The sequence below is a fragment of the Anolis carolinensis genome, chromosome 2 (assembly GCF_035594765.1).
Source record: "Anolis carolinensis isolate JA03-04 chromosome 2, rAnoCar3.1.pri, whole genome shotgun sequence".
NCBI lineage: Eukaryota > Metazoa > Chordata > Lepidosauria > Squamata > Dactyloidae > Anolis > Anolis carolinensis.
This window is the reverse complement of record NC_085842.1, coordinates 191400741-191426020: the sequence shown is the minus strand read 5'-3', so window position 1 is coordinate 191426020 and position 25280 is coordinate 191400741. Positions and strand designations below refer to the sequence as shown.

The 25280-nt window shown below is 41.5% G+C and overlaps 3 protein-coding genes across 5 annotated transcripts; 2 read left to right on the top strand and 1 right to left on the bottom strand.

The window, feature by feature from the left end:
• Positions 1-97: 97 nt before the first annotated feature.
• yipf2 (Yip1 domain family member 2) lies at positions 98-16844 on the bottom strand. 3 transcript variants are annotated; one of them, XM_003216788.3, is made up of 10 exons: positions 16715-16844; positions 16203-16250; positions 11463-11608; positions 9145-9225; positions 7685-7772; positions 5910-6026; positions 4739-4905; positions 4361-4543; positions 867-1021; positions 98-674 (listed from the first exon to the last, which is right to left on the bottom strand). In XM_003216788.3, exons 2-9 carry the CDS (start codon positions 16231-16233, stop codon positions 902-904), a joined length of 933 nt encoding a protein of 310 aa, XP_003216836.1. In that variant the 5' UTR covers positions 16234-16250; positions 16715-16844; the 3' UTR covers positions 98-674; positions 867-901. The 3 variants fall into 3 exon arrangements, with proteins under 3 accessions (XP_003216836.1, XP_008102028.1, XP_062827466.1); XM_008103821.3 differs by lacking the exon at positions 16715-16844 and adding an exon at positions 16470-16610; XM_062971396.1 differs by lacking the exon at positions 16715-16844 and having other exon boundaries at positions 16203-16558.
• Positions 16845-16924: 80 nt separating this feature from the next.
• On the top strand, positions 16925-23177 carry timm29 (translocase of inner mitochondrial membrane 29). The gene is made up of 2 exons (XM_003216842.4): positions 16925-17058; positions 22408-23177. Exons 1-2 carry the CDS (start codon positions 16983-16985, stop codon positions 22998-23000), a joined length of 669 nt encoding a protein of 222 aa, XP_003216890.1. The 5' UTR covers positions 16925-16982; the 3' UTR covers positions 23001-23177.
• Positions 17069-22398, top strand: LOC134296433 (membrane-associated guanylate kinase, WW and PDZ domain-containing protein 3-like). Its single transcript, XM_062971398.1, has one exon. It carries the CDS (start codon positions 21248-21250, stop codon positions 21629-21631), a length of 384 nt encoding a protein of 127 aa, XP_062827468.1. The 5' UTR covers positions 17069-21247; the 3' UTR covers positions 21632-22398.
• Positions 23178-25280: the final 2103 nt, after the last annotated feature.

The window sequence follows — 25280 nt, the reverse complement described above, 5'->3', positions numbered from 1 at the left end:
GGCTAGAGGACAGGGTACAAAGTTTTGAATGGGTATGCAATTTCTGAGTCATAAGCCCCTGTTATGTGCGTATCCAAAAGTTAGGAAAAAGGCCATCTACTTTCAGAAGAACTGTTTAATTTAAATTGGATTTGCATAGAAAACAAAAATCAAAACACTGCATTAAAGTAATCCTTAATCAACCCCTCTTCCCATCAATGGGAGAAGAAACACCCGCAGACATGCTGCTACTTCTACAGTTGGTAATCTGCCATTCCTCACCAAACAGCAAGATATGCACAAATTTATCGGAAGACTGTCACCTCTTTCCTTACTGTTAAGAGACCAACCACATCAACATATTGGGTTTATCTCGCAGGGGCACAGCAGCCAATGCTCCACACATCTCCCGTTCTGTAGTCACATATTACTGGTAAGTCCCATGCTGCTATGAGGAAGCAAATGACTGCTTACCCAGTCAAGTAGTGGTTCGCAGAGCCTTTCGTTGATTTCTAAGTTGGGCACCTTACTGTTCTGGGTGGGAAATAAATGGCAGTGGGATGCCTCTCGGCCCACTGGAGTCTCCTTATCCCAGACCAGGCATTTCATGCCCCTTTAGATGGAGTACTTTAGCATTTGTGCACTCTCTTCTGTCCATGGGCTTTCCCCTGAGGCTCGGCATTCACAATCCAAACCTAAAACAGAAACAGCATTAGGTAGGTAGGAGCTTTATGGCGTCCCTCAACAGCTCCCCAGGGTGTAACTTTCTGGTTGTAAGTTGCATAGTGGTTAGGGGAAGAAAACCCATTACCCTGGTTCTGCTATTTCTTATAGTGCCTCAGAAGAAAAGACATCATTTGAGAGCCACAATATTTTTCAAAACTTACTGTATGCCATTTGAGACTCCTGCCAGCATCCTCCTTCATATCGACAGGTGGGCTGTGGTGTTCAGGTGAGGATGTGTACTTCTACTATGCTGGGCTACTGTTGTGTGGAGGACAGGGGGAGAGATGGTGGTGTTTGGTTTCTGGAAGAAATATAGCTGGAAGAGGGGGAAAAAACCCCAATTGGTTAGAGCTGAACCCGGAATCGAACAGATACCACCTGCACCAGAACAATTAATGTCAGATTTTCAGAAATGTGTTCTAAGAATACATTGAAGTAAGAATAAATCTCAAATAGAAAAAGTTCAAGCAAAGTCTACACTTCTGAATATGTGATATAGTAGCAAATACATGTATTTAGGCCTCTGGGAAATTTATGCTGCTGTTCATGCATCCCCATAATAAGTGTCAGCAAAGAGACATAAGGTTTCAAGAGCTATTTTTAAATAAGTCATTAGAAGAAGTAGTGGCTCAGTGTGAACGTTCCAAATTCTGCAACTTAGTTTGAAAAGGACAATGGAGCATGACCCTGTATTTCCCGTTTTTGAAAAAATACTCCAGACTCTGCTTCTGGGAGATTTTTCACACTTGCACTACAAGTAAAAATGGTATAGCACTTTGAAAAAAAACCATTTGTACAGCTAATCAACATGCTGCCATCCTATTCCAGTTTGATACAATAAAAAACACATGCCATTATAAATAAAGCTGGAATTTACAGTTACTAATGTGTAACCTGGAGTTAAACATCCATGAAAGGTTTATATTCATGACTCCCTACTTATTTAATAGTGTAAGGATCATAAAAGCCAGTAGACATACTGCACAGCAGCCACTACAAATGACCAGAATCTGTCCTACTGATCAAGATGCAGCACGAGGATATTTCTACTTCACCTCAGCAAATCATAGAATCACAGAGTTGGAAGAGACGTTGTGGGCCATCCAATCCAACCTCCTGCCAAGAAGCAGGAAAATTGCATTCAAAGCACTCCCAACAGATGGCCATCCAGCCATTGTTTAAAAGCCTCCAAAGAAAGAGCCTGGTGTGAATTAAAAATGCACAGGAGATTGCTTGCAAGGAGGATGGGGACTGTAAATATAAATGTGCTGCATCCCAGTTGACAGAAGAACAGACCCGTTGCTCACTGGCAAATCCAGATGGATTATTAGGCTGGGATGTACTATCTAACCCAATAACTGTTTACAGAACTGAACTTGTCTCTTAGGACAACATAATCACCACATTGCACAATTAATATATACCTTCTAGGAGCTGACAAGTTCAAAAAGGTTAAAATTCTGATCTGGTCATTTAATCTATGCTGCCTCCCAACAGGCTAAATTGTTTTTCTGATCATTGTATAATGACTTCACCCCAAAGGTCTATGGAATAAACAGTTGTGGGATCATGGCAGGGGTGAATAGTATGCAGAGTCCCAATTCAAGTCTCAGTGTTCATCTTTGGACAAAGTGGGAACAGTAATATAATGCTACTAGCTTTGCCTGGCCACGCATTGCTGTGGCTTATGGGAATCATTTGTTGGCCAGGTGGAATAGCAGTGAGCCTTGCAGCCTCAAAGCCTGGCCGTTTTCTGGAGTAGCTGGAGTAGCACCCTCAATCAAAGAGCTGCTTTGAAGCCTGGCTACTTCCTTTGTAGGGGAATCCTTGTTTGGCCAGCTTGAATTGCATTGAATAGTCTTGCAGCTTAAAAGCCTGGCTGCTTTCTACAAAGGGCATCCTTTGTTGGCCAGATTGAATGGGACGGAGTAGCCTCATGGCTTCAAAACCTGGGGGGTTTTCACCTAGGGAAAATCTTGGTTGGCCAGGTTGAATAGCACTGAATAGCCTTGCTGCTTGCAAGCCTGTCTGCTTTCTACCTTGCTGAATCCTTGGTTGACCAGTTTGAATAGCAATTAATAGTCTTGGTGTGGCAGGTATGAATGCTGCAATTAGCTACCTTGATTAGCATTTAATGGCCTTTCAGCTTCAAAGCCTGGCTGCTTCCTGCCTGGGGGAATCCTTTATTGGGAGGTGCTAGCTGGCTCTGATTGTTTCGTCTGGAATTTCCCTGTTTTCAGAGTGTTGCTCTTTATTTACTGTCCTGGTTTTAGAGATTACATTGTTTTATATTATTATACCACAGTAATTATTATATTTATAATCTTACCTGCTTAGAATTGGATTATGTGAGGCCCCTTCTAAACAGCTGTATAAAATCCACACTGAACTGGATTATATGGCAGGGTGTACTCAAGATAATCCAGTTCAAAGCAGATACTGTAGATTATGTGCCTTGGCATTCTGAGTTGTATAGCTGTGTGGAAGGGCCTTGAGTCTACACTGCCATATAATCCGTTCAAATTGGATAAGCTGTATTTTATAGGCAGTGTGGAAGAGGCCTAACTGAACCCTGGCTGTCCCCCGGCGCCATTGTGGCCGAGGAGGTTGCTAGGAGATGAAGGGGGTGGGCCTATCCTTCTGACGAGCAACCAGGGTTGAACATGGCTCTTCCTCGTCCTCTTAATTTGGATTTTATTTTTCTAGGTTTTTTTGTTTGAAAGACATAGATTGGATGACTACGTCTTTTGTGGCCAAATTTGGTGTGATTTGGTTCAGTGGTTTTTTGTTTACTCAGTCCTACAAATGTACATTACATTTTTATATATATAGATGATGATGCTCCAGGCCTTCTCTGAGTTAAGGAATCCGCACTTCCTGGGTGTTTTTCAGTGCGCAGAGAAATGAAGGGAAATGATTTGAAGTTTCGTGATACAGTATCTGACTAAAAGACTAAACTGATTCTTCCCAGCTTGGCTGTCTTAGCTTTCAGTTCTTTTTCTTGATTATGCCCAGAAGACAGCTATTTTTTCACTCCCTATCCCCCTCCCCATTGTTCCTCTGCCTGCCTTCTCTATTTCCTTAGTTTATCTGACTTCTTGTTGTTTTATGCACATGTCTGGTATTAACCACTTAGATGTTTCTACAAGAAGTCATAACTAAAATAACATTCCTTTAAATTAGTGGCTATTTTAAGTGCATAAACTTCAGACTTAGGGTCTTTCTATGTGCAGTGTACATAGGAATTCGTTACTGTTTTTTTTTTTTTTTCAAACTGCAGTTCAGCCCCCATCAGTCTGAGGGACTGTGACCTGGCTACTGGCTTAAAAGGTTTGAGGACCCCTGACCTAGGCCCACTGGCCAAATCTGACCCACCACACCATTTTATGTAGCCGGCAAGGCTTTCAATGCCAGGGCAACATAGTTATAAATACAGGGTGTTTGAAAAAGAACTCCCTAGTTTTAATGTAATTTACATTTACATTAAAACTAGGGAGTTCTTTTTCAAACACCCTGTATACACATTACAAATACAATTGGCCCTTTGAAGGCAATTATGAGGCTGATGTGGCCCTCGGTGAAAATGAGTTTGACACCCCTGCCCTAGGCTTAACAGTTACCCATCCAAACATAGGTGAAATTTAGAAAAGCATACCTTGCAGCCAATGGCCAGGAGGACATGCAGCGAAATAATGATAGCCAATATGGCAAAGGCAGCAGGCTTGGTATCCGCACGAATAACTGGCCAAAACGTAAGGACCAGAACTGAGCCGGAGAGCCCCATTGCAAATACGATTAGGAGCCATTGCAGCCATGGGACTGGGATCAGCCACAGGATCTGTGGGGATACAGTTAACATGAATGGTAAAACACACTGCAAAATACATATTAAAAGGAAATCACACCTCTCAGGAATTCATACTCGGACTATAGAAAACTGGAAACGTTGAGGGAAGTACCTTAAGGCAGGGTTTCTAGTATTGTGTTTACATATACCCCATGCTCCCCTTCCACACTTCCTTTCCTTACTCACCGCAGTGGGAATGTACACAAACAGGGAGTAGCCGTAGATGCACACCATCTCCAAAAAGGTGTAGGCGTCTGTGTGGACGTGAGCTCCCTTCCGCCACTGCAGGCAGCCCCACAGGCCAAGAGGAACCAGCCAGGCATAACAGTAGATAACTATTGCTGCAATTGTCACTGCAGAAAGGGAAAATTGTCAATACAAAGGCCAGCATTCACTAAATCCAGGTTCCTTAAAACTTTTCCACTTGCAAACCTTTTCCACCAATAATTTTGTATGTGACCCTAGGTATTTATGTAAATAAATACAATAAGTGTAAAAACCAAACATTTACTGATAACAAATTGGCATTTGCAAGGCTTGCTAAACAAGCTGGTTTTCCTTATTTGTGGAGTACAGAAGCATTTTCTGTAGAGTCCACTGTAAACACCGCACAATAGGTTCCCATAAATATCTAAAACAGCCTCCAACACTAAGCTAAGGTGATGCCATTTGGGGTCAGGACCCACACTTTAAGAAGCAGTGCACTAGATGAATAGTACTAGTGGGTACTAACGTGTGGTATGGCTCACCAGCAAAAATATTCTATGACAACCTTCCACAGCACCTAGGAGGAGGCATGCACAGGCATTCCCAAAAACTACTTCATAACATACCCGGCAACCTTTAAAGCAGTCCTCTGATACAAAAGGCGAACAGGTGTGTGTGTGTATGTGTATGTCTGTTCTAGCTATGTGAGAATGAAATAAAGGAAGCAGAGGCTGGAAGTCAAGACTTCAACATCCGTAATGCCATATGTTTTTCCTCTCTATCACATCCCAGAGAGGAATGGAAGTGCCATTACTAACATATTGCTTCATTTGTAAGACTTTATTGATTGTAATATGCACCCTCGTTTCAGTAACATCACCACTAATAAAACTACATAAGATACACCTGCAATTCTATGACACGCCCCATTTTTAGAGATTTTTATATAGGAAAGAAAATATATCTTAGAACTGAAAAAATACAGTATTAGTATTTTTTACTTTTAAAAAGGTTTGGTAACAAAATGGAGCTTTTTTTTGCAACTTAAGTCATGCCCTGCCTGTTGTGTCTACAACAGCCAGTAATAAAGGGACTAAACCTGCCATTAAGTTAAGACTATGTACAAAGTGTTTCAATGTCAAACCCTCACCTTTGTGGAACTGGGGGCTGTAGTGGAAGGAAGGACTGCCCATTTTCTCCAGGAAGTTAGATAAATTGCCACTGATTGCCAGTGTGAAGACCAAGGTGGCACAGATCCAGAAGGGTCCTGTAAACAGGCAGAAGGACAAGCTCAGAAGATCAAAAAGTGGGAGTGAAGGATTCTTCCCCACAGAGAAAGGCAAGGAACACAGAATATCCAAAAAACACAGATATCTATAACAAATAACAAATAGTAAAACAACAAGTTGTCAACTGTTATACACAATAGTGTTATACAGTACTTAAACATATGAGTCAATTTAATCTAGAAATGAGTAGCTGGACAACGATATATAATGGTACAATACCCAATAATGCAGTTTTTTTAACAGAGATTACTCATATAATCAGTTTTTGTCTTTACTCGTACATATAGTATTTTGAACGTAATTCCCGTTGGTAATTTGTATACTCCTTGTGGAGGTAGTTCAAACTGTCAGAGTTATATCTTCACTCTTCCGTATTGTCTTATAATTGGTTGATAAACAATGAAAAAGAAATGAGTTTTTTTAAAAGTCTCTGTAGTAAGGACACTTGAGGTGTCCTTGGGAAAGTCAACAAAGATCCCTGGGTTTGTAAATCCTTGTTTCGGGAAACTCCCTTCTTCAGGATTCTACGGTATCTTCAGAAGTGTTATTAGACTCAGTAAATTCCTAAATAAGTGATAACAGACAACATAATAGATATGCCAGTGGCACCCGATAACACAAAATGACAATAAAGTAATTATACATATTTCAACAGACAGGGTTGCATGCATGTTATTACTTACGCTTCTCTAATGAAGAATGGCTCTACAGATACAGTTGACTTTCAGAAGTGAGCAACATAATCTCAAAAAGGAAAGTATTTGGCCCGAGCTTGTTACGGAATACAGCTGATGCGTGATTTTTAGGCAGGAAAGGTTAAAATTAAGGGTTTATTTCAAAAAGCAGCTAAAGTCTAATCTGTCATTAAGACCAGTGAGAGAAACTGTATTTAACTTAAAAATCCAAAAGGCCTCTCTTTGCAAGAGAAAACTTTTTATGTCCATGTGAGGCTTGGAAGTTAAATTCAGGGTTAGGAATTATCGAAAGCCTACGGATAAGAATTCATCATGCACTATCTGTTAATCTCTTTAAAAAACTGCATTATTGGGAATTGTACCATTATACAGCTACTCATTTCTAGATTAAATTGACTCATATGTTTAAGTACTGTATAACACTATTCTGTATAAGGAACACAGAATGTCACCACATAAAGGTATACCATTACTAAGTTACTGAATTCATTCATCACATCCAGCTACTAAAAACATGGGGAGACAACTCAGCGTAGCACTTAAAGGTGCCCTGGAAGGAAATCCACATCCTTCAACCATTGGCGTTTGAAAGATGAAGCCATCCTACAACTATCAGACCACCATTCCATCCACCTTTTATTGTCTGTCCTGAATGGTAACAGATATTCATAACTCTTTCTATCCCTGTTTGCAGATGTCCTCTGATGAGGCTCTAGGCAAGCTATGAAGGAAATAAAAGGCAAAGAACTACATTAAGAGAGCCTGTAAGTTTTTGCTGCCTTGTTCATTTCTGATAGCTCAGGATAATGACATATTACACAGTTTTGGAGTAAGGGGCAGTCTTAGTCTTGGGCCCTCATAGTGCCCTGCGGTGGAAAGACAGCTATGCCTTTGAATCAGGAGAGGAAGCTTTGTTAAAGTAAGAATTTCTGTGTACTCACCATACAGATCAGGGTTGTGCCGCAAGCGATGCCATATAAAGTTCTTCCCTGGCACTGGAAGAACTGACCCCTTTATTCTGTCCAGCACCTGATAAATTGGAAGAACATGCATCAGCAACATGACTCCCAAGGAGAGTGTGATTGATACTCATGGATCCAGGGTTCTCTGCTTTCTTTTTCAATGGACAGGACTACTGGGTGTTGCAAACCCATGTTTCATGCTTTGCGCTAGACCAATGGTTCTTCTTCATGATACTCTGTGAAAATCGCACATATAGGATCGTCTTACGTTTTTGCCAAGCCTCTCTTCCACCAACCGACCCGGATAGAACACTTGATCTTGGCCCTCTCTCACCGCTAACTGACAGGCCAGTCAAATGTCTTCCTTTTTAAGAAATGTGGGGCATGTGGGAGAAAGCTCCCTGAATTGGATGGGCACACGAAATGTCTCTTGTGTCTGGGAGAGGGGCATATCCCCCAATCTTGCCAACTTTGCCAGGGGTTTACCCTGCAGGCAAGAAAAAATAGGGAGTCTAGCCTACCGGATGGCAGGTCGAGACCCCCCACACTGCCCATTCCACAAGAGCTTTGGACATGTTCCAGGCGTTCCTGAAGGGATTTCCATTGGAAGACGTCTGCCAAGCCGCCACATAGTCTTCTTCGCTGACGTTTGCTACACATTACAAGTTGGATGTCTTGGCGAAGAGGGATGTGGCCCTCAGAAGGGCGGTTCTCTTCTCATGCATGGCATGACCCGCCACCATAGGTGAATAGCTTGCTAATCTCCTATATGTGTGATTTTCACAGAGCACCATGAAGAAGTAGTTGCTTACCTGTAACTGTGTTTCTTCTAGTGGTGTTCTATGAAATTTGCACAACCCCGCCCATCCTCCCCGCGATGCTCATGCCATGGTGTGCGATCTGCTGCCTGGAGGCTGGGAACTGAGACTAGTCCCCACCCACAGGGTTATATTTTACTTGGGGAGTGTGGGCGGCGCCTCTGCCAAAATGTTTCATTCTAGAGTTCTAGAAGGTTTCGAAATGCTGCACAGGCGCAGAGAAAATCCCCTATGTGCAAATTTCACAGAACACCTCTCAAAGAAACACAGTTACAGGGAAGCAACTATTTCTTCTCAACCTGCGGGTCCCTAGGTGTTTTGGCCTACAACTCCCAGAAATCCCAGCCAGTTTACCAGCTGTTAGGATTTCTGGGAGTTGAAGGCCAAAATATCTGGGGACCCAGAGGCTGAGAACCACTGCACCAGGCAAAAGTGTTCAGGCACAGAAAATTCTATGTGAAGACCAAGCAGGCATCCTTCCAGGCAGATAGTTAAACCAGAATGTAAGAATGGTTTTCAACATACTAGAGGTGGCTGAACAAGACCCTAATAGAGAGGTTTCGCTACTATTTTGAGATTTGGAGAAAGCTTTTGATAATGTTTGTTGGGAATTTCTGTTACCTGATACGTGTCAACATCAAAGAATGCTTGGTAATATTCAAAGGTCCAGAAACTGGACTGCTTCTTCTGGAAACTCAGCAGCTGCAAAGAAAAGAGTGCAGGTTACTGCTTTGCCTTTGGTAAGGAAAAAGTGTTGTGAGACTAGTACTCTTTCTGAAAGTAAAGCAGCCCTGGTAATTGTCATTATGCTTTACTGAAGTGGCTTGTCCTTTCCCACTGTGGACTACAGTTGTGTGTATGCGAAGACTATATGTGCTATGGGAAGTTAATGTGACTATTAAGGAAGTAAGCTGTTTTATTGTAATTCTTGTGTTTTGCACAGGGACAGATGGTCCTAAATGGAGGGCTTCTATTCTTGCAATTTGATAGCATTATGCAATCGAATGCAGGGAAAAGGTTAAAACTGCTCTACATATAAATGCTTACATCCAGAAATACTATGTTATGTGAATCCTCACCTAAACTCTTAAGGTAATATACATCATATAATATACATCCAGCTTATGCTGGCCTCTCTTAAAGAGTTTTCTTGGCAAAGTTAAGAGTAGTTTTGCCATTGTCTTCCTCTAAAGCTTACAGTGTGACTTGCCAAAGGCTACACAGTGGATTTGCAAGGCAAAATGGAGATTCAAACCAGGGTCCTCCAAAGTTTCAATCCAACACTCAAATCATACTACACTAAGGCCCCTTCTACACTGCCACATAATCCAGATTATCAAAACAGATATTCTACATTATTGCTTTGAACTGGATTATATGAGTCTACACTGCCATATAATCCAGTTAAAACCAAATAATCTGGATTTTATATGGCAGTATAGAAGGGGCCTAGCTTTCATTCTTCCATATCAGGCCTTAAATATGAGGTTTCCAAATTCCTCTGGGTTGTTAGGAAAGAGGATAGCCCAAAATTGGTCCCCTTGACTCAACTTCTTACATATTTCCCTTCCTTACTATCAAATTGTACATCTGACATCACAGTATTTTCATACCCAATAAACCAGGCCCCCAGTTTCCCTATCCCACACCACAGAAGCAGGCATCGCTATTTATCAGCAGCCAGGATAGCATCTGGCTGGGCTTTAGCACAGCTGATAAACCACCAACAGCAATAAGATCTACCAACCAAAAGGTTGCCAGTTCAAAGCCCTGGGTCGAAGTGCGCACCCGACTGACATCCCAGCTCACTGTTTACCTAAGCAGTTTGAAAACAGCTTAGATCTGTAAGTAGAGAAATTAGGTACCACTAATTAAGTGGGGGAGGTATTTTACAACACCATAAAAAGAGAAAGACCAGAAATGCCCAGCAACCAAAAGGAAAAAGGAAGTCCTGATGGAACGACAGCATCCCCCCGTGGCTGGATTTGAGCACAACCTCCAAGGCGCCGAAGCTGGATGTCGACATAACATACCTCCTTTCTGTCTGTTCTGTTCTGTCTGTCAAAACAGCACTGAATGTTTACCATGTGTAAGGATGTTATGAGTTAACAGAAATTATTATTAATATGATTTTATTTGTTTGTAAAAAAAAAAGGAGTTATATATTAACGAAGGCAGGCCTCGCATAGAAGCCAGCTGGAAACAGTATACAACAGGTTGCCATAGCAACATAGCCTCTCTTTGGAGGAGAAGGGGGCGTGGCTTAGTTGGCAGTTAAAGCTTAAACCCTTTTTAAAAAAGTGAGTTGCTGTTCGACTTTTGAGGAAGTCAGTGGCTGTTTGAATCAGCTGAAGAGAGGTTGCTCTTTGACAGCTTAGAAAAGCTGGGAAATTGAGGCTTGTTCATACAAGCAGACGGCAGCTTATTGTCATTCAGGGAAAGGCTGAGGATATAAGCTGACCGGGAGTTTAGTCTAGAGGGAGTCGGTCCAAAAAAACAAAAAAAAAACAAAGAGAAGATCAATCCACGGCTTGATTGTTAAAGTGATAGTTAGATCACTGTTCTTTGAAGAGAAGTTGTTTAAGAAGTATTCATACAAATAAGACTGCACTGTAACTCAAGATCCTGAAACGTCTATATATTGCAACCACAAGCTTATGTACAAATAAACTTGAACTTCGTTGTTGTTCATAAAGATCAGTCTCCTTGCCTCACTCTGCGCCTGGGGGAAAGCCATTACCATTTACCATTTATCATTTACGTTAAAAGACATTACCTCACGTTGGTGGCAGTTACCGTACCTTCTTATATAAGTTACCATATTTTCCCTCCATATTTTAAGGTCCGTTCACACCATGTATGTGTACTGTAATCTGCCCTGAGTCCCTTTGGGGAGATAGGGTGGAATATAAATAAGGTGTTATCTGGAAGAGACTCACCTCAGTTTTATCGTCCTCTTCCTCAGGCTCTGGCTCTTCATTATAGCTGGAAGACATATCCACAGTTGTGTGGCTCTGCTGTTCACCAACACTTGAAGTAGTGGCATTGGCATTCACTGCCAGCAAATCCATAGCCTCATCGAATTCTGCATTAAAAACATCAGGCTATCAGGACAGTCCACCAATTTAGCCCTGAAGGGACTCTGCTGGTACAGAACCAAATAAAAACAGACTTGCAGGTAGGCTAAAGCAGTGCAAAAATAATGGCAGTGTGGACTCAAAGAAACCAGTTCAAAGCAGATAGTGTGGATTATCTGCCTTGATATTCTGGGTTATATAGCTGTGTGGAAGGCCCCATGTAGACTCATATAATCCAGTTCAAATCAAATAATGTGGATTATCTGCTTTGATAGTTTGAATTATATGACAGTTTAGAAGGGGTCTTAGAGCCCTTTTGCATATTGTACACTTGGCAATCTACTTATTTAGAAATGTTGTTAAACCAATTATGCAAGATTCAATAAGTGGACGGCACTACTGAAATAGCCTCATCTTTGAACTCTGGATGATTTAAATGCCATTGAGTATCATGATTCTTAACTTATGCTTAAAATCTTATGAAAAAGTGATTCAAAAACCCTTTAATTGCTTTCCTAATAGATGCATTTAGCTCTGAATCTGTGTACAACTCCATGGAGTAATGGGAACATGGTATGCAAATTGTGGAGTTCTAAATGATATTTTATACCAAGAATGCATGCTAATTTTATATTGATACACAATTTGGTCAATACATTTCTGCCTTCTATAGTGCTTCCATATGTTATTTCCTGTCTGTTTCTCATTGTTAATATATAAATAAGGAAGTAAAATAAACTAAGGAGGATAGGATGAAATCCATGCATTATCATCATTTGTATTTCTGGGAACACTACACTATAAAGGAAAAAAATTATACTATACTGCCTAACACCATCAATACGTAGCTGAACTTGATTCCTAGTGAATTCAATACAGTTTGCTTCCAGACAAGCAAGTTCTGCATTATAACTAAAGTGCAAACATCCTGATTCAAATTACATCACAGCAGCACACAACCTGTGCTTCCTCTCTGATAAACATATTCAGGATTGCTACCTTACTTTGAAATAGTGAAGCATAAACCAGTAAATCCCGCTGGCTTTAATTGAAACTGTTTTCCCTGGTTATAGCTAATCTTGCTTCTTTTCGAATCCTCTTTCCTTTAGGAAATGCTTGGGAAACAGGTAACAGACATGTTTTGAGTGGGGACAACGTTCTTTTGAGAGCTGCAGGGTTGGCATTTTTGGTAAGGAATACAAAAGAAAATAGGAAATTTAATTGGAAACTATAGGCTATGTTTCCAGAAAAATGGAACTTCCGCTTCGGGGAAAATCAAATTATTTGGCAGATCATATCTCCTGGTACAAACCTGCCCAGACCCTGCGATCCTCAGGAGAGGCCCTTCTCTCAGTCCCACCTCTATCGCAAGTTCCATTGTTGGAAATGAGAGAGAAGGCTTCATATTCAAGCTTCCAACTAGGGCTGATGTAAATAGCACGAGTAATGCCATATCTAACATTATAACCTTTTCTCTACCTGTGGTTAGCATGGTTAATCCTTAAAATGTCTGTATCCAGCAAAACCTGACATTGTGCTCATAGACAATAACAAGTGATTAAAAAACCTACAGGCATCAGATTTCTTTCTTGAACTGTTGCTGGATGGAGTAGGAGACCCAACCCAGGTCTTATTTGAGAAATTTTGACCTCATTTTACTACAGGAAAGATGGGAATCTATTGATATTAATCTTAATGGCTACCTACCACATTGTCTTAGGGCTTCTAGAATTAAAAATTATGGATGCCTATCTGGTGATCTAGTTACCTTTTTCTAGACATATTGAGTTTATAGCTCTCCTAAGTTGCTCCCCTACAGCTCAATTCATTAACATCCAATTGGGGGAAAGCTCTTGCATCATAGTAAATGTTTATATTCCCACAGGCTTAACTCAAAACATGTTGTTAAGAACTTGGGAAATTTTTACCACTTACATTGAAGCTTAACAAAATTAATTTCCCCTTGAGGAAATAATTCTGGCTGGTGATTTCAACGTCAAGGTGGCTAAGTATGTGCATTTTAGATAAAATAGATACCAATATCAAACATTTAGTGATCGCAAACCAACATTTGTGAGGCTTGCTAAACAGGCAGGTTTTCCTTTTTGCAGAATACAGCTAAAATATCCTTGGTGCAAATTCCCGAAACAGCCTCTAGGTGACATTCAGAAAAAACATATGTTGCCAAATGTTTCAAGAGAGACCCCAAACCTGAGCTTAAGAGGGGCCCTATTTGGAGTCAGGGCCCACAGCTTTTTAATGATTTTTAAAATTGATTTTAATGTATGGTGTATATTTCATTTGTATGTTTATGTTTGTTGTGGTATTGAATTATTGCCAATTTGGATGCTGCTCTGAGTCTCCTTTGGGATTGAGATAGATCGGGGTAAAAATACAGCAAATAAATAAATAAACTTCCATTTAATGTCTGATTTTTATTTTGTATATTTTAATATGTATCTTAGGGAAATACATTTTAATATGTATTCTACGAAGTGTTGTTAAATTATTATGTGCTTTGATTATGTGTTTTAGAAATATTGTAACCCGCCTTGAGCCATGAGGAGAGGCTGGTAGGATATAAAATTCTTATTCTTCTTCCTCCTCCTCCTCATTATTATTATACGTTAATATTAAATGCAGTTTGACACCACTTTAATGGCACCGGAGATATAACGTGACAAAGCCTTTAGCTTTCTCTGCTAAAAAGCTCTGGGTCCTCACTAAACTACAGCTCCCTGGACACCATAGTACTGAACCTTGACAGTTAAACGTTGTCTCCGCCTGCATTACAGTAGAGTCTCGCTTATCCAAGCTTCTGGACTATCCAAGCCATTTTTGTAGTCAATGTTTTCAGTATATCCTGATATTTTGGTGCTAAATTCGTAAATACAGCAATTACAACATAACATTACTGTGTATTGAACTACTTTTTCTGTCAAATTTGTTGTATAACGTGATGTTTTGGCGCTTAATTTGTAAAATCAAAAACCTAATTTGATGTTTAGTAGGCTTTTCCTTAATTCCTCCTTATTATCCAAGATATTTGCTTATCCAAGCTTCTGCCGGCCCGTTTAGCTTGGATAAGTGAGACTCTACTGTAATTCTTTGTTGTTGTTTATTAGTTCAGGGTTGTTGTATGTCTTTTGGGCTGTGTGGCCATGTTCCAGAAGTATTCTCTCCTGACGTTTTGCCCACATCTATGGCAGGCATCTTCAGAGGTTGTGAGGCATGGATAAACTAGGCAAGGAAGGTAAATATATATCTGTGGAGAGTCCAGGTTGTGACAAGAGTCCTTTGTCAGTTGGAAGCCAGCGTTAATGTTGCAATTAATCACCCTAATTAGCATTGGAAAGGTTTGTTTCTTGCCTGGGGGTCATCCTTTGTTCAGAGTCATCAGCCATCCTTGGGACTCCTCTGCCCTCAGAGTGTTGCTTCCCATCTACTGTTCTGATTTTTAAGTTTTTAAATACTGGTAGCCAGATTTTGTTCATTTTCATGGTTTCCTCCTTTCTGTTGAAGTTGTCCACATGCTTGTGGATTTCAATGGCTTCTCTGTGTAGTCTGACATGATAGTTGTTGGAGTGGTCCAGCATTTCTGTGTTCTCAAATAATATCCTGTGTCCAGGTTGGTTCAACAAGTGCTCTGCTGTGGCTGATTTCTCTGGCTGAATGAGTCTGCAATGCCTTTCATGTTCTTTGACTCGTGTTTGGGCGCTGCGTTTGGTGGTCCCTATGTAGACTTGTCCACAGCTGCATGGTATCCAGTAGACTCCTGCAGAGCAAAGAGGATCCCTCTTGTCTTTCGCTGAGTTTGTTGGATTTTCTTTGTGGGTCGGCTAATGACTCTGAACAAAGAATGCCCCCCTGGCAAGAGACAAAACCTTTCCAATGCTAATTAGGGTGATTAATTGCAACATTAACGCTGGCTTCCAACTGACAAAGGACTCTTGTCACACCCTGGACTTTCCACAGATATATATTTACTTTCCTTGCCTAGTTTATTCATGCCTCACAACCTCTAAGGATGCCTGTCATAGATGTGGGCGAAACGTCAGGAGAGAATACTTCTGGAACATGGCCACACAGCCCAAAAGACACAACAACCCTGTGATCCCGGCCATGAAAGCCTTCAACAACACATACAGTAGAGTCTCACTTATCCAACACTCACTTATCCAATGTTCTGGATTATCCAACGCTTTTTTGTAGTCAATGTTTTCAATACATCGTGATATTTTGGTGCCAAGTTCATAAATACAGTAATTTCTACATAGCATTACTGTGTATTGAACTACTTTTTCTGTGAAATTTGTGGTATAACATGATGTTTTGGTGCTTAATTTGTAAAAGCATAACCTACTTTGATGTTTAATAGGCTTTTCCTTAATCCCTCCTTATTATCCAACATATTCGCTTATCCAACATTCTGCTGTGCCGTTTATGTTGGATAAGTGAGACTCTACTGTAGTTTATTAGTTCAGTTGCTTCCGACTCTTCGTGACTTCATAGGCCAGCCCACGTCAGAGCTCCCTGTCGGCCGTCGCCACCCCAGCTCCTTCAAAGCATTAATTCTAGTCATTTAAAACATAAACAACTCACCGTGGAACTTCAGCTCCTCGGAAGCAGCCATGCCGGAGCCGGATGATTCTGGAAGGGGAAAGAGATGGCGCTGGTTTTGACAGGAGCCCTAAAGGGGACGTGGCCTAAGCGAGGGCTCCCCACCCTTTGGGCCCTTCAAGGGCTTTGGACTCCAGCTCCCAGAATTCCTGGGAGCCGGTCGAGCAGGCAGGGGATCCTGGGAGTTGAAGTCCCAAACGCCCGGCAGGCCCAGAAGGTTGGGAAGCGCTGATCTCAAAACGTCCTCACCGCAAAGGCACTGTGGGAGCCGGCCTGGCTTGCTCCCGACCCCCTTTTATCCCGCCTCACAGCGTGTCGGAGCGGCGGAAGCACAGCCAATACCGAGGAAGGGCTAATGGCGGCTGCCACGGAAGCCCCGGAAGCATCCCTCTTCCTCCTCCTCCCCTCACAGCGGCCGGCCTTTCCTTCGACCATAGACTTAAAACTTGTAGAAAAACAGTCACAGTGAAGAATTCCAGGCCCAAATCACGTACTTCAAGGTGCTGCAGTAGCCATTTCCCGTCCCGTTCTTTGGTGAATTGCCTTGAGTTTCATCAAACAGGCCTCAAGCGGCATTATAGGCCGCTGGAGACATTGCGAAAGCCGCCCAAGGGGGAGGGTGCCTTGCGCATGCGCGTGCACTACTCTTGACATTGCTATCCCTACTCGCGCGTGGTGCCCTCGAGGACCCCATCTAAAGAACGGTGCGTCGCGCTTTGCCGTCCGGCTGGAAACGTACCTTCTGTCCTTCCGCCTGTGGCGATGAAGGATCCCTCGATCACGGGGCCGGCGGGCGAGAAGCGGCCCTTAGGACAGCGGCTGCGGAACGGCCGCGTAGGTGAGCATCAGGCTGCCATGTTTACATATCTCAAAGAGGGTGTCATAAGGAAGAAAGAGCAGGCTTGTTTTCTGCTGCCCTGGAGCAATGGGTTCAAATTACAGGAATGGAGATTCCATAAAAGAAAATGGATTCTCTGGAACTACAAAGACAAGTATCCACTGTTATAGTAATACAGACATTTTTTGAGTGTCATTAAACCTATACAGTAGAATCTCACTTATCCAAGCTAAACGGACTGGCAGAACCATGGATAAGCGAATATCTTGGATAATAAGGAGGGATTAAGGAAAAGCCTATTAAATATCAAATTAGGTTATGATTTTACAAATTAAGCACCAAAACATCATGCTGCTGCTCAGTCGTTTAGTCGTCTCCGACTCTTCGTGACCTCATGGACCAGTCCACGCCAGAGCTCTCTGTCGGCCGTCACAGCCCCCAGTTCCTTCAAGGTCAACCCATTCACTTCAAGGATACCGTCCATCCATCTTGCCCTTGGTCGGCCTCTCTTCCTTTTTCCTTCCATTTTCCCCAGCATCGTGATCTTTTCCAAGATTTCCTGTCTCCTCATGATGTGGCCAAAATACTTCAGCTTTGCCTCCAATATCCTTGAGCAGCCGGGCATTATTTCCTGGAGGATGGACTGGTTGGATCTTCTTGTGGTCCAAGGCACTCTCAGGATTTTCCTCCAGCACCAGAGTTCAAAAGCGTCTATCTTCCTTCGCTCAGCCTTCCTTATGGTCCAGCTCTCGCATCCATAGGTTACTATGGGGAATACCATTGCTTTGACTATGTGGACCTTCGTTGCCAGTGTGATGTCTCTGCTCTTCACTATTTTGTCAAGGTTGGCCATTGCTCTCCTCCCAAGAAGTAAACGTCTTCTGATTTCCTGGCTGCAATCTGCATCTGCAGTGATCTTCGTGCCTAGAAATATAAAGTCTGTCACTGCCTCCACGTTTTCTCCCTCTATTTGCCAGTTATCAATAGGTGTAGTTGCCATGTAGTTGGTTTTCTTGATGTTTAACTGCAACCCAGCTTTTGCACTTTCTTCTTTCACCTTGGTGATAAGGCTCCTCAGCTCCTCCTCGCTTTCGGCCATCAGAGTGGTATCATCTGCATACCTAAGGTTGTTAATGTTTCTTCCAGCAATTTTAACTCCGGCCTTGGATTCCTCAATCTCCGCATGTCGCATGATGTCTTCTGCGTACAAGTTGAATAGGGAGGGTGAAAGTATGCAGCCCTGCCGCACTCCTTTTCCAAAACATCATGTTATACAACAAATTTGACAGAAAAAGTAGTTCAATACGCAGTAATGTTATGTTGTAATTACTGTATTTACAAATTTAGCACCAAAATATCTTGATATATTGAAAACATTGACTACAAAAATGCCTTGGATAATCCAGAACATTGGTAAGCAAGTCTTGGATAAGTGAGACTCTACTGTATTTAGTTCACTGCATCAATATGAATACAAATACAAAAAAATTGCTATACAATAAAACAAAGGACTGTTACATTCACAGTAAAAAGGTTTTTCTCTTGAAAGATAAATTGACTCCTCTCCTCCTAAACAATAATTGTTCTTTACTAGGAAGTAGTAGACTCCAAATGCACGAATTGACTCCTATTCTTATATATAATAATTCTTCTTATTTCTTTACTATGAAGTCTACTATGAAGTCTTTGGAGTCTACCATTCATAGTAAAGAAATAAGAACAGTTTGGAGTCTACTACTTTGAAAAAGAGGCGTCCATTCATCTTTCAAGAGAAAAATGTTCTTTTTACTGTGAATGTAACAGTTCTTTGTTCTAGTGTATAGCAATGGTTTTTTTTGTATTTGTATTCATATTGATGCATTGAACTAAATATAGGTTTAATGACATTCAAAAAATGTCTGTATTACTATAACAATGGATACTTGTCTTTGAAGGAAAAGAGATTCCACCAGAACTTTAGTTCTGACTGTGAGAGCTGTTCAGCAGTAGAACTCTCTGCCTTGGAGTGTGAGACTCCTTCCTTGGAGGATTCCACAAAGGATCCCTCAGGCATCAACAGTCAGGCTTTGAAGCTGCAAGGCTATTCAATGCTAATCAAGGTGGCCAACTGCAGCATTCACACTTGCCTCAATCAGTCAAGAGTTCTTTCTCCCACCCTGGACATTATTCCACCAATATAAATGCCACCTGCCTAGTTTCTAACAGACCTCCCAACCTCTGAGGATGCCTGCCATAGATGCGGATGAAACGACAGAGATAATGCTTTTAAAACATGGTCATATATCCCGGTAAACTCACAGCAACCCATTTGTGTGTGTGTGTGTAGTATATATATGGTTGGAGTTGCATTTAAAAATGTACCTATTCTGACTCAAATACAAATTCAACTTAAGAACAAACCTACAGAACCTATCAATTGATGGATTGATATATAGAACCTATCTTGTTTATAACTTGGGGACTCCCTGTAATGCAGCTTGAACTGTAATATATGACCATATAATACAGTTCAACCTGCATTATAATGACAGTGCAGACAGAGCCTAAGACAGAATTAGGCACCATCTCCACTAACCAATTAATGTAGTTCAAAGCTAGTTTTGACCAGACAATAAACTCCCACAAAAGCTCTCAAAGCCCTATATGCACAGCAATGCTTTGTGATTAGTGTCATCACCATCCGGGCTTCAAACTGATCCCAGGATTTCCTAGGTGATCCATCTGCACAGCAAAACTACTTTCGCCGATACTTGTAGAGTTGAAACTGCAAACCAGTATTGAAGAAAGTGGGAAGATTACTACTGTATATGGTTACTACAGTGAGAATCATCTATGCCCAGAGATGGAAAGAACCAGCTACATTGACACAAGAAGACTGGCTAATGAAGATATGTTAATTAACTGAGATGGACAAACTAATGATGTTGAGCAAAAAGAAACCCTTAACCAGTTTTAAGAAAGACTTGGACAATTTTCTTATAGCAATGATGGGGACAAACTTCTTTTTTTCTAATTTAGAAGAGTGTTATTAAAAGTAGAAGAGTGGATATACAGTAGAATCTCACTTATAAGCCTCGCTTATCCAAGCCTCTGGATTATCCAAGCCATTTTCGTAGTGAATGTTTTCAATATATCGTGATATTTTGGTGCTAAATTCGTAAATATAGTAATTACAACATAACATTACTGCATATTGACAGTAATGTTTTCTGTCAAATTTGTTGTATAACATGATTTTTTGGTGCTTAATTTGTAAAATCATAACCTAATTTGATGTTTAATAGGCATTTCCTTAATCCCTCCTTATTATCTAATACAGTAGAGTCTCGCTTATCCAACGTAAACGGGCCAGCAGAGTGTTGGATAAGCGAATATGTTGAATAATAAGGAGAGATTAAGAAAAAGCCTATTAAACATCAAAATAGGTTATGATTTTACAAATTAAGCACCAAAACATCATGTTATAAAACAAATTTGACAGAAAAAGTAGTTCAATACGCAATAATGCTATGTAGTAATTACTGTATTTACAAATTTAGCAGCAAAATATCACGATGTATTGAAAACATTGATTACAAAAATGTGTTGGATAATCCAGAACGTTGGATAAGTGAGACTCTACTGTAGTCGTTATCTGCCGGCCTGTTTAGCTTGGATAAGTGAGACTCTACTGCATATAGCAATATTTTAAGGGAACAGAAAATAAGAAGTAAAACTCAACAGGCAATGAGTGTGAGGCTTGTAGATTTGTTCTAGTTATATGTTTAGAATGTATTTAGTAGTGTGGAGTAGTATAGGTTAGGGTGATTGTTTTAGATATAATGTTGGTGGTTGTAGTCTAGTTTTATATTTCAAGGAAAAACTTTTTGTTTTTGTTGGGGGGCATTGTTTTTGCTTTCTGTATATCTTCTTCTGTACCGTATTTTTCGCTTTATAAGACGCACTTCCCCCCCCCCCAAATAGAGGGAAAAAGTCAGTGCGTCTTATAAACGCAATATGACCTCACGAGGCGAGGAGAGAGAGGAAAGAAAGAGGGAGAGCGCGCATGCGTGCACACACGCAAACAGAGGGGCGCGCGCTTGGCGAACTAGCCGGACAAGTCACTGACTGACTGAGTACTCGGGAGAGTGGCGCCGCCGTCGTCTCCTCGTCCTCCTCACGGGCGGAGGGTCGCCCATGGTGTGGCCTCATGTCTAAGACGCTGCGGAGGAAGCGGCACTGGCTGAGCAAGGTGCAGGAGTGCGCCGTGTCCTGGGGCAGCGGCTGCAGGCTGGACCCGGAGCTCCTCCGCGGCGGTGCCGAGCGCAGAGAGTTCCCTTACCTCGGTGCCCACCTCTCCGAGCCTTCGCCTGCCGCCTCCTCTTCCTCGGGCGGCGCTCCCGGCTCGGTCCTGCTCTCGGGGAAAGCCCCGGCGCCGGGGGACGTCTTGCTGGAGGTGAACGGCACCCCGGTGAGCAGCCTCACACACCGTGACACGCTGGCCGTCATCCGCCACTTCAGGGAGCCCGTCCGCCTCAAGACCGTGCGGCCAGGTCAGTGCCTCCTCAGGGCCGCCAAAGCTTGCTTTGAGTGACTCAACACCAGGCATGGGCAAACTTAGGCCCTCCGGGTGTTTTGGACTTCAGCTCCCACCATTCTTAACAGCCTCAGGCCCTTAAGCGGCGAGTGCGTGAAGTCTTCATGGCAGTCAGTGAAGGATGAAACGGTTATAAAATCCTTCAAAAAATGTGGCATCCCCATTTTCCTCCTCTGAAAACTAGGTGCGTCTTATCATCAGGTACGTCTTATAAAGCGAAAAATACAGTAACTGTTTTTTTATTTTCATATGTTTGTATTTCTGTACTTTTGAATGAAAAGTAATTGCTTTTTTTAAAAAGTAAGTATATTAAATTGTCAGTGTAAATGGAACCGTAAAGCGGTTGGGTGTGACTATGAATTTCATTTGTTTCTTAATTATTTTAGCACCTCAAGTCTTTTCTTCTGCCTGTTACGAGTTCAGAAATTTCTGTCCGTGTTCTGCAGTTGCTATTATACACACACGTATACTGGTGCACCCATTGTGGCAGATCAGTTTATACTGGTGCAATGGAATAAGGCATCAGCAGAAATGATTGAAAGGAGTTTGTGGTTGTTCCCAGCCTCTGTCATTCCTCCTAAGTGAAGCTAGCTAGGTTCATTCCCTCTCCATTCAGGGGTTGTGAGAATATCTGTATGTGAGAGAGGAAGAGTGTGTGAGTGAGTGACATAAAGGGAGGAAGGGTGGGGATTCTGGGAGCTGCAGATCTCAAATCAACTTTCCTGCACCCTGCCGTTAGCACTTCTTAACCACCCTTGCTTTCTCCCTCCTAGCTTTGTGGTTCAAGAGCCTCCTTCATGACTACACTGAGGCCTGCAGAGAGGTGGTCCAAGGCATCCGGAACCGTCCAGTGCGCGCTGGGCTCTACGCCTCGCTTCTGGCCGGAGCTGTAAGCTGCAGCCTCCGTAGCCCCTGCGACAGCTCCTTTGAGTCCAGCCTGCTGGAGGCCTCAGGCGTCCTTCTGCTCCTCTCGCCCTGGACCCGCAGCACCACCTCAGAAAGCCATGTCCAGCGGCTGCTGAAGCTGAGGAACCAGGGCCAGCTACGCTATCAGAACCTGCTCTTTTTCTCCCTCATGTACGAGGTCCCTTTTGACGAAGGCGCAGACCTCTACCAGGTGCATTGCAAGTATCTGGAGCCCCGCTGGGTTGAGTTTCCGAGCCACATCCTTGATGTGGGCTTCTGGGGGCGCTGGTGGGTTTTGCATTCCAAAATGCAGGATTCGGACATCAATGAGGGGGAATTTCAGCATCTGCCAGAGCATCTCCGGACAATTTCTTTCCATAACTTACACTCAGAAGCCAATGAGAAACTTTTTGATGAGAAGTACAAGCCTGTTGTTCTGACAGAGGAGCAAACTCAATAATCTGAAAGAAAGAATTGGGAACAGCTGCCTTATTAGTGTTGTCTGTGGATATAGTTTTACTATCTCCATAAAGGGCTGCTATGAATTGCCAGTTTTCTTCTAGAAACCTGATGCTCATTCTGCTGTTCTTATAGACATACTTAGATGTGGGCAAATAAATACTATCTTAAAAATTGACCAAGTGCCTTGTTGCTGTTGCTTCTTCTTATTTCGAACATTATAAAGTAGTTATGAGTTCTGTTGTTCTTGATCATCCTTTTTTGTTAATTGCTTCTGAATACATTGTAATTCTCTCACTTTGTACGCACCAAGACAAAACAGAAAAAGTATCAAGAGACACTGCATAGTCTAAATCTTGCTAACTTGAAAATCCCTTGTAATGTCTCTAAATTCATTAAGGGCACACGAAGGGTGCATCTACACTATAGAATATGGTTTGAGGTCACTTTAACTGCTATGAGTCAATGTGTCTGTGCTATGGAATTCTGGGATTTGAAGTTTGGTGAGGCACCAGCCCTCTTTGGCAGATAATGTTAAAGACCTTGTAAAACTACAAGTGCTTCAGGAGTCAGGTTTTCCCCCAGGTCAATCCAGGTCATTTCTGCATGATGAATGGTCAATGTAGATGTGCTCTTAGTATCCTAGTATGTCAGTATTTATTTCTGTAGAATTTTCTCCAAATGCCTGATCATTTTTAACCCATTTTTCCTCCCTTATAGTAATTTTGCTATGGCTATATCTTTGTTGAAGGAAATATGGATTTTATAGTTTCACAACTCCCAGTCTGCAGTACAGTACACAAAAGACACTAAGCATAAAAATAGTTTTGTTTTCATTACCAAAAATCCTAATCAGGACCACACAAACCTGCAATATTCCCTCTACAATGAAAGTTTGAATATTTATTTACCATATTTCAACCTGCCCTTCTCACCCCAGAGATAACTCAAGGTGGCCTTACATCAGGCAGCAATTTGAAGCCATACACACATATATTTAAACAAACAATTATAGTTTAAACCAACCAATTAAAACATACATTATTACATCAATTAAAATCACACCATCCAGATCATAATCCAGGGTCTTTCCATTTGTCAAGCACATTAATTCATAATCATTTATTGCACTGCTCCAATTACTTGTCAAAAGTTTGGTCCCAAATGAAAAAAAAACTAAGTCAAAGAAACCTTGCATAAGTAAAGAAAAACATTTATTTGAAAAATCACTTGAAAGTTTCTTCCAAAATGCAACCAGAAAGGTGTTTTCTTGCTTCCATTAGCCTCCACGTCTTCTGTAAAAGGTCTAGACACTAAGTCCGTTGAGGAACAGCTTAGGAATTTTGTAAACACGGAACCACCAGAAAGCAAAGGTGTGATTCTCCTAGACACTCATAAAGACTATTTTGGATTTTGGAGTATTTTAGATTTTGCCATTGCAAATAAGGGATGCCCAATCTATATTCTTTCCTAACACTGTTTGCAATAGTATAAGTAGTGCCCAGCGCTTAACTAATTTCACTTTTGAGAAGTGAGACAGAATTTAGCATAGAACTGAGTCCAATGGCATATAAAGTTAAAAAGCTTTTTGCTTTAGGATTAAAGTGCCTCTATCTTCTTTTACAACTCTCATTTTGACCCCCTTCCTTTACAAGAGAAAAAGGATGCATTGAGGTCTGTGTTAACATAACTACAGTCTAACGTAGTTCTCACATACCTTCCACATAAACAGTTATCACTCAAGAACAGAATCGAATAACCCTGCATTGCCATTGAAGAATGTATGACTGAACTGTTCTTTGTTTTTCCCCCTTTGATGACACTAGCTTTTTCTGTGAGAACTAAAGTAATCATCTGCACATGTGCTGAATGTTGTATGAGAGGACTGTGCCCCAAACTTTTAAAAGCCCCCATTTGCCTAATAAACTACTTAGTCTTTGCAGTTTCTTCCTTGACTTTCCATTTCACTTTCTAAAATTGTTCGCTCCTCTTCAAGTGATTCTCCCTTGAAGAAATCTGTCGTCATTTCATCTCTTTTATATAGTTGTCAGTGTACTGTTTTTAATCAATGTCATATTTTGTCCTGATGAAATAATGCAGTTCTCTGTTGATCATATAGCATTCCTATTGTTGGTTTGAATTCCTTTGAATTTATTGGTTTTTGTGGAAGAGGTCTCTTGTTTTACTCCTCTTTTTGTTGTATTCTATTTTTCTGCATTTATTATTATAATAGTTCTTTTTGTCTATATACACAAGTCGCTGAATAGTTTCATTCTGGATT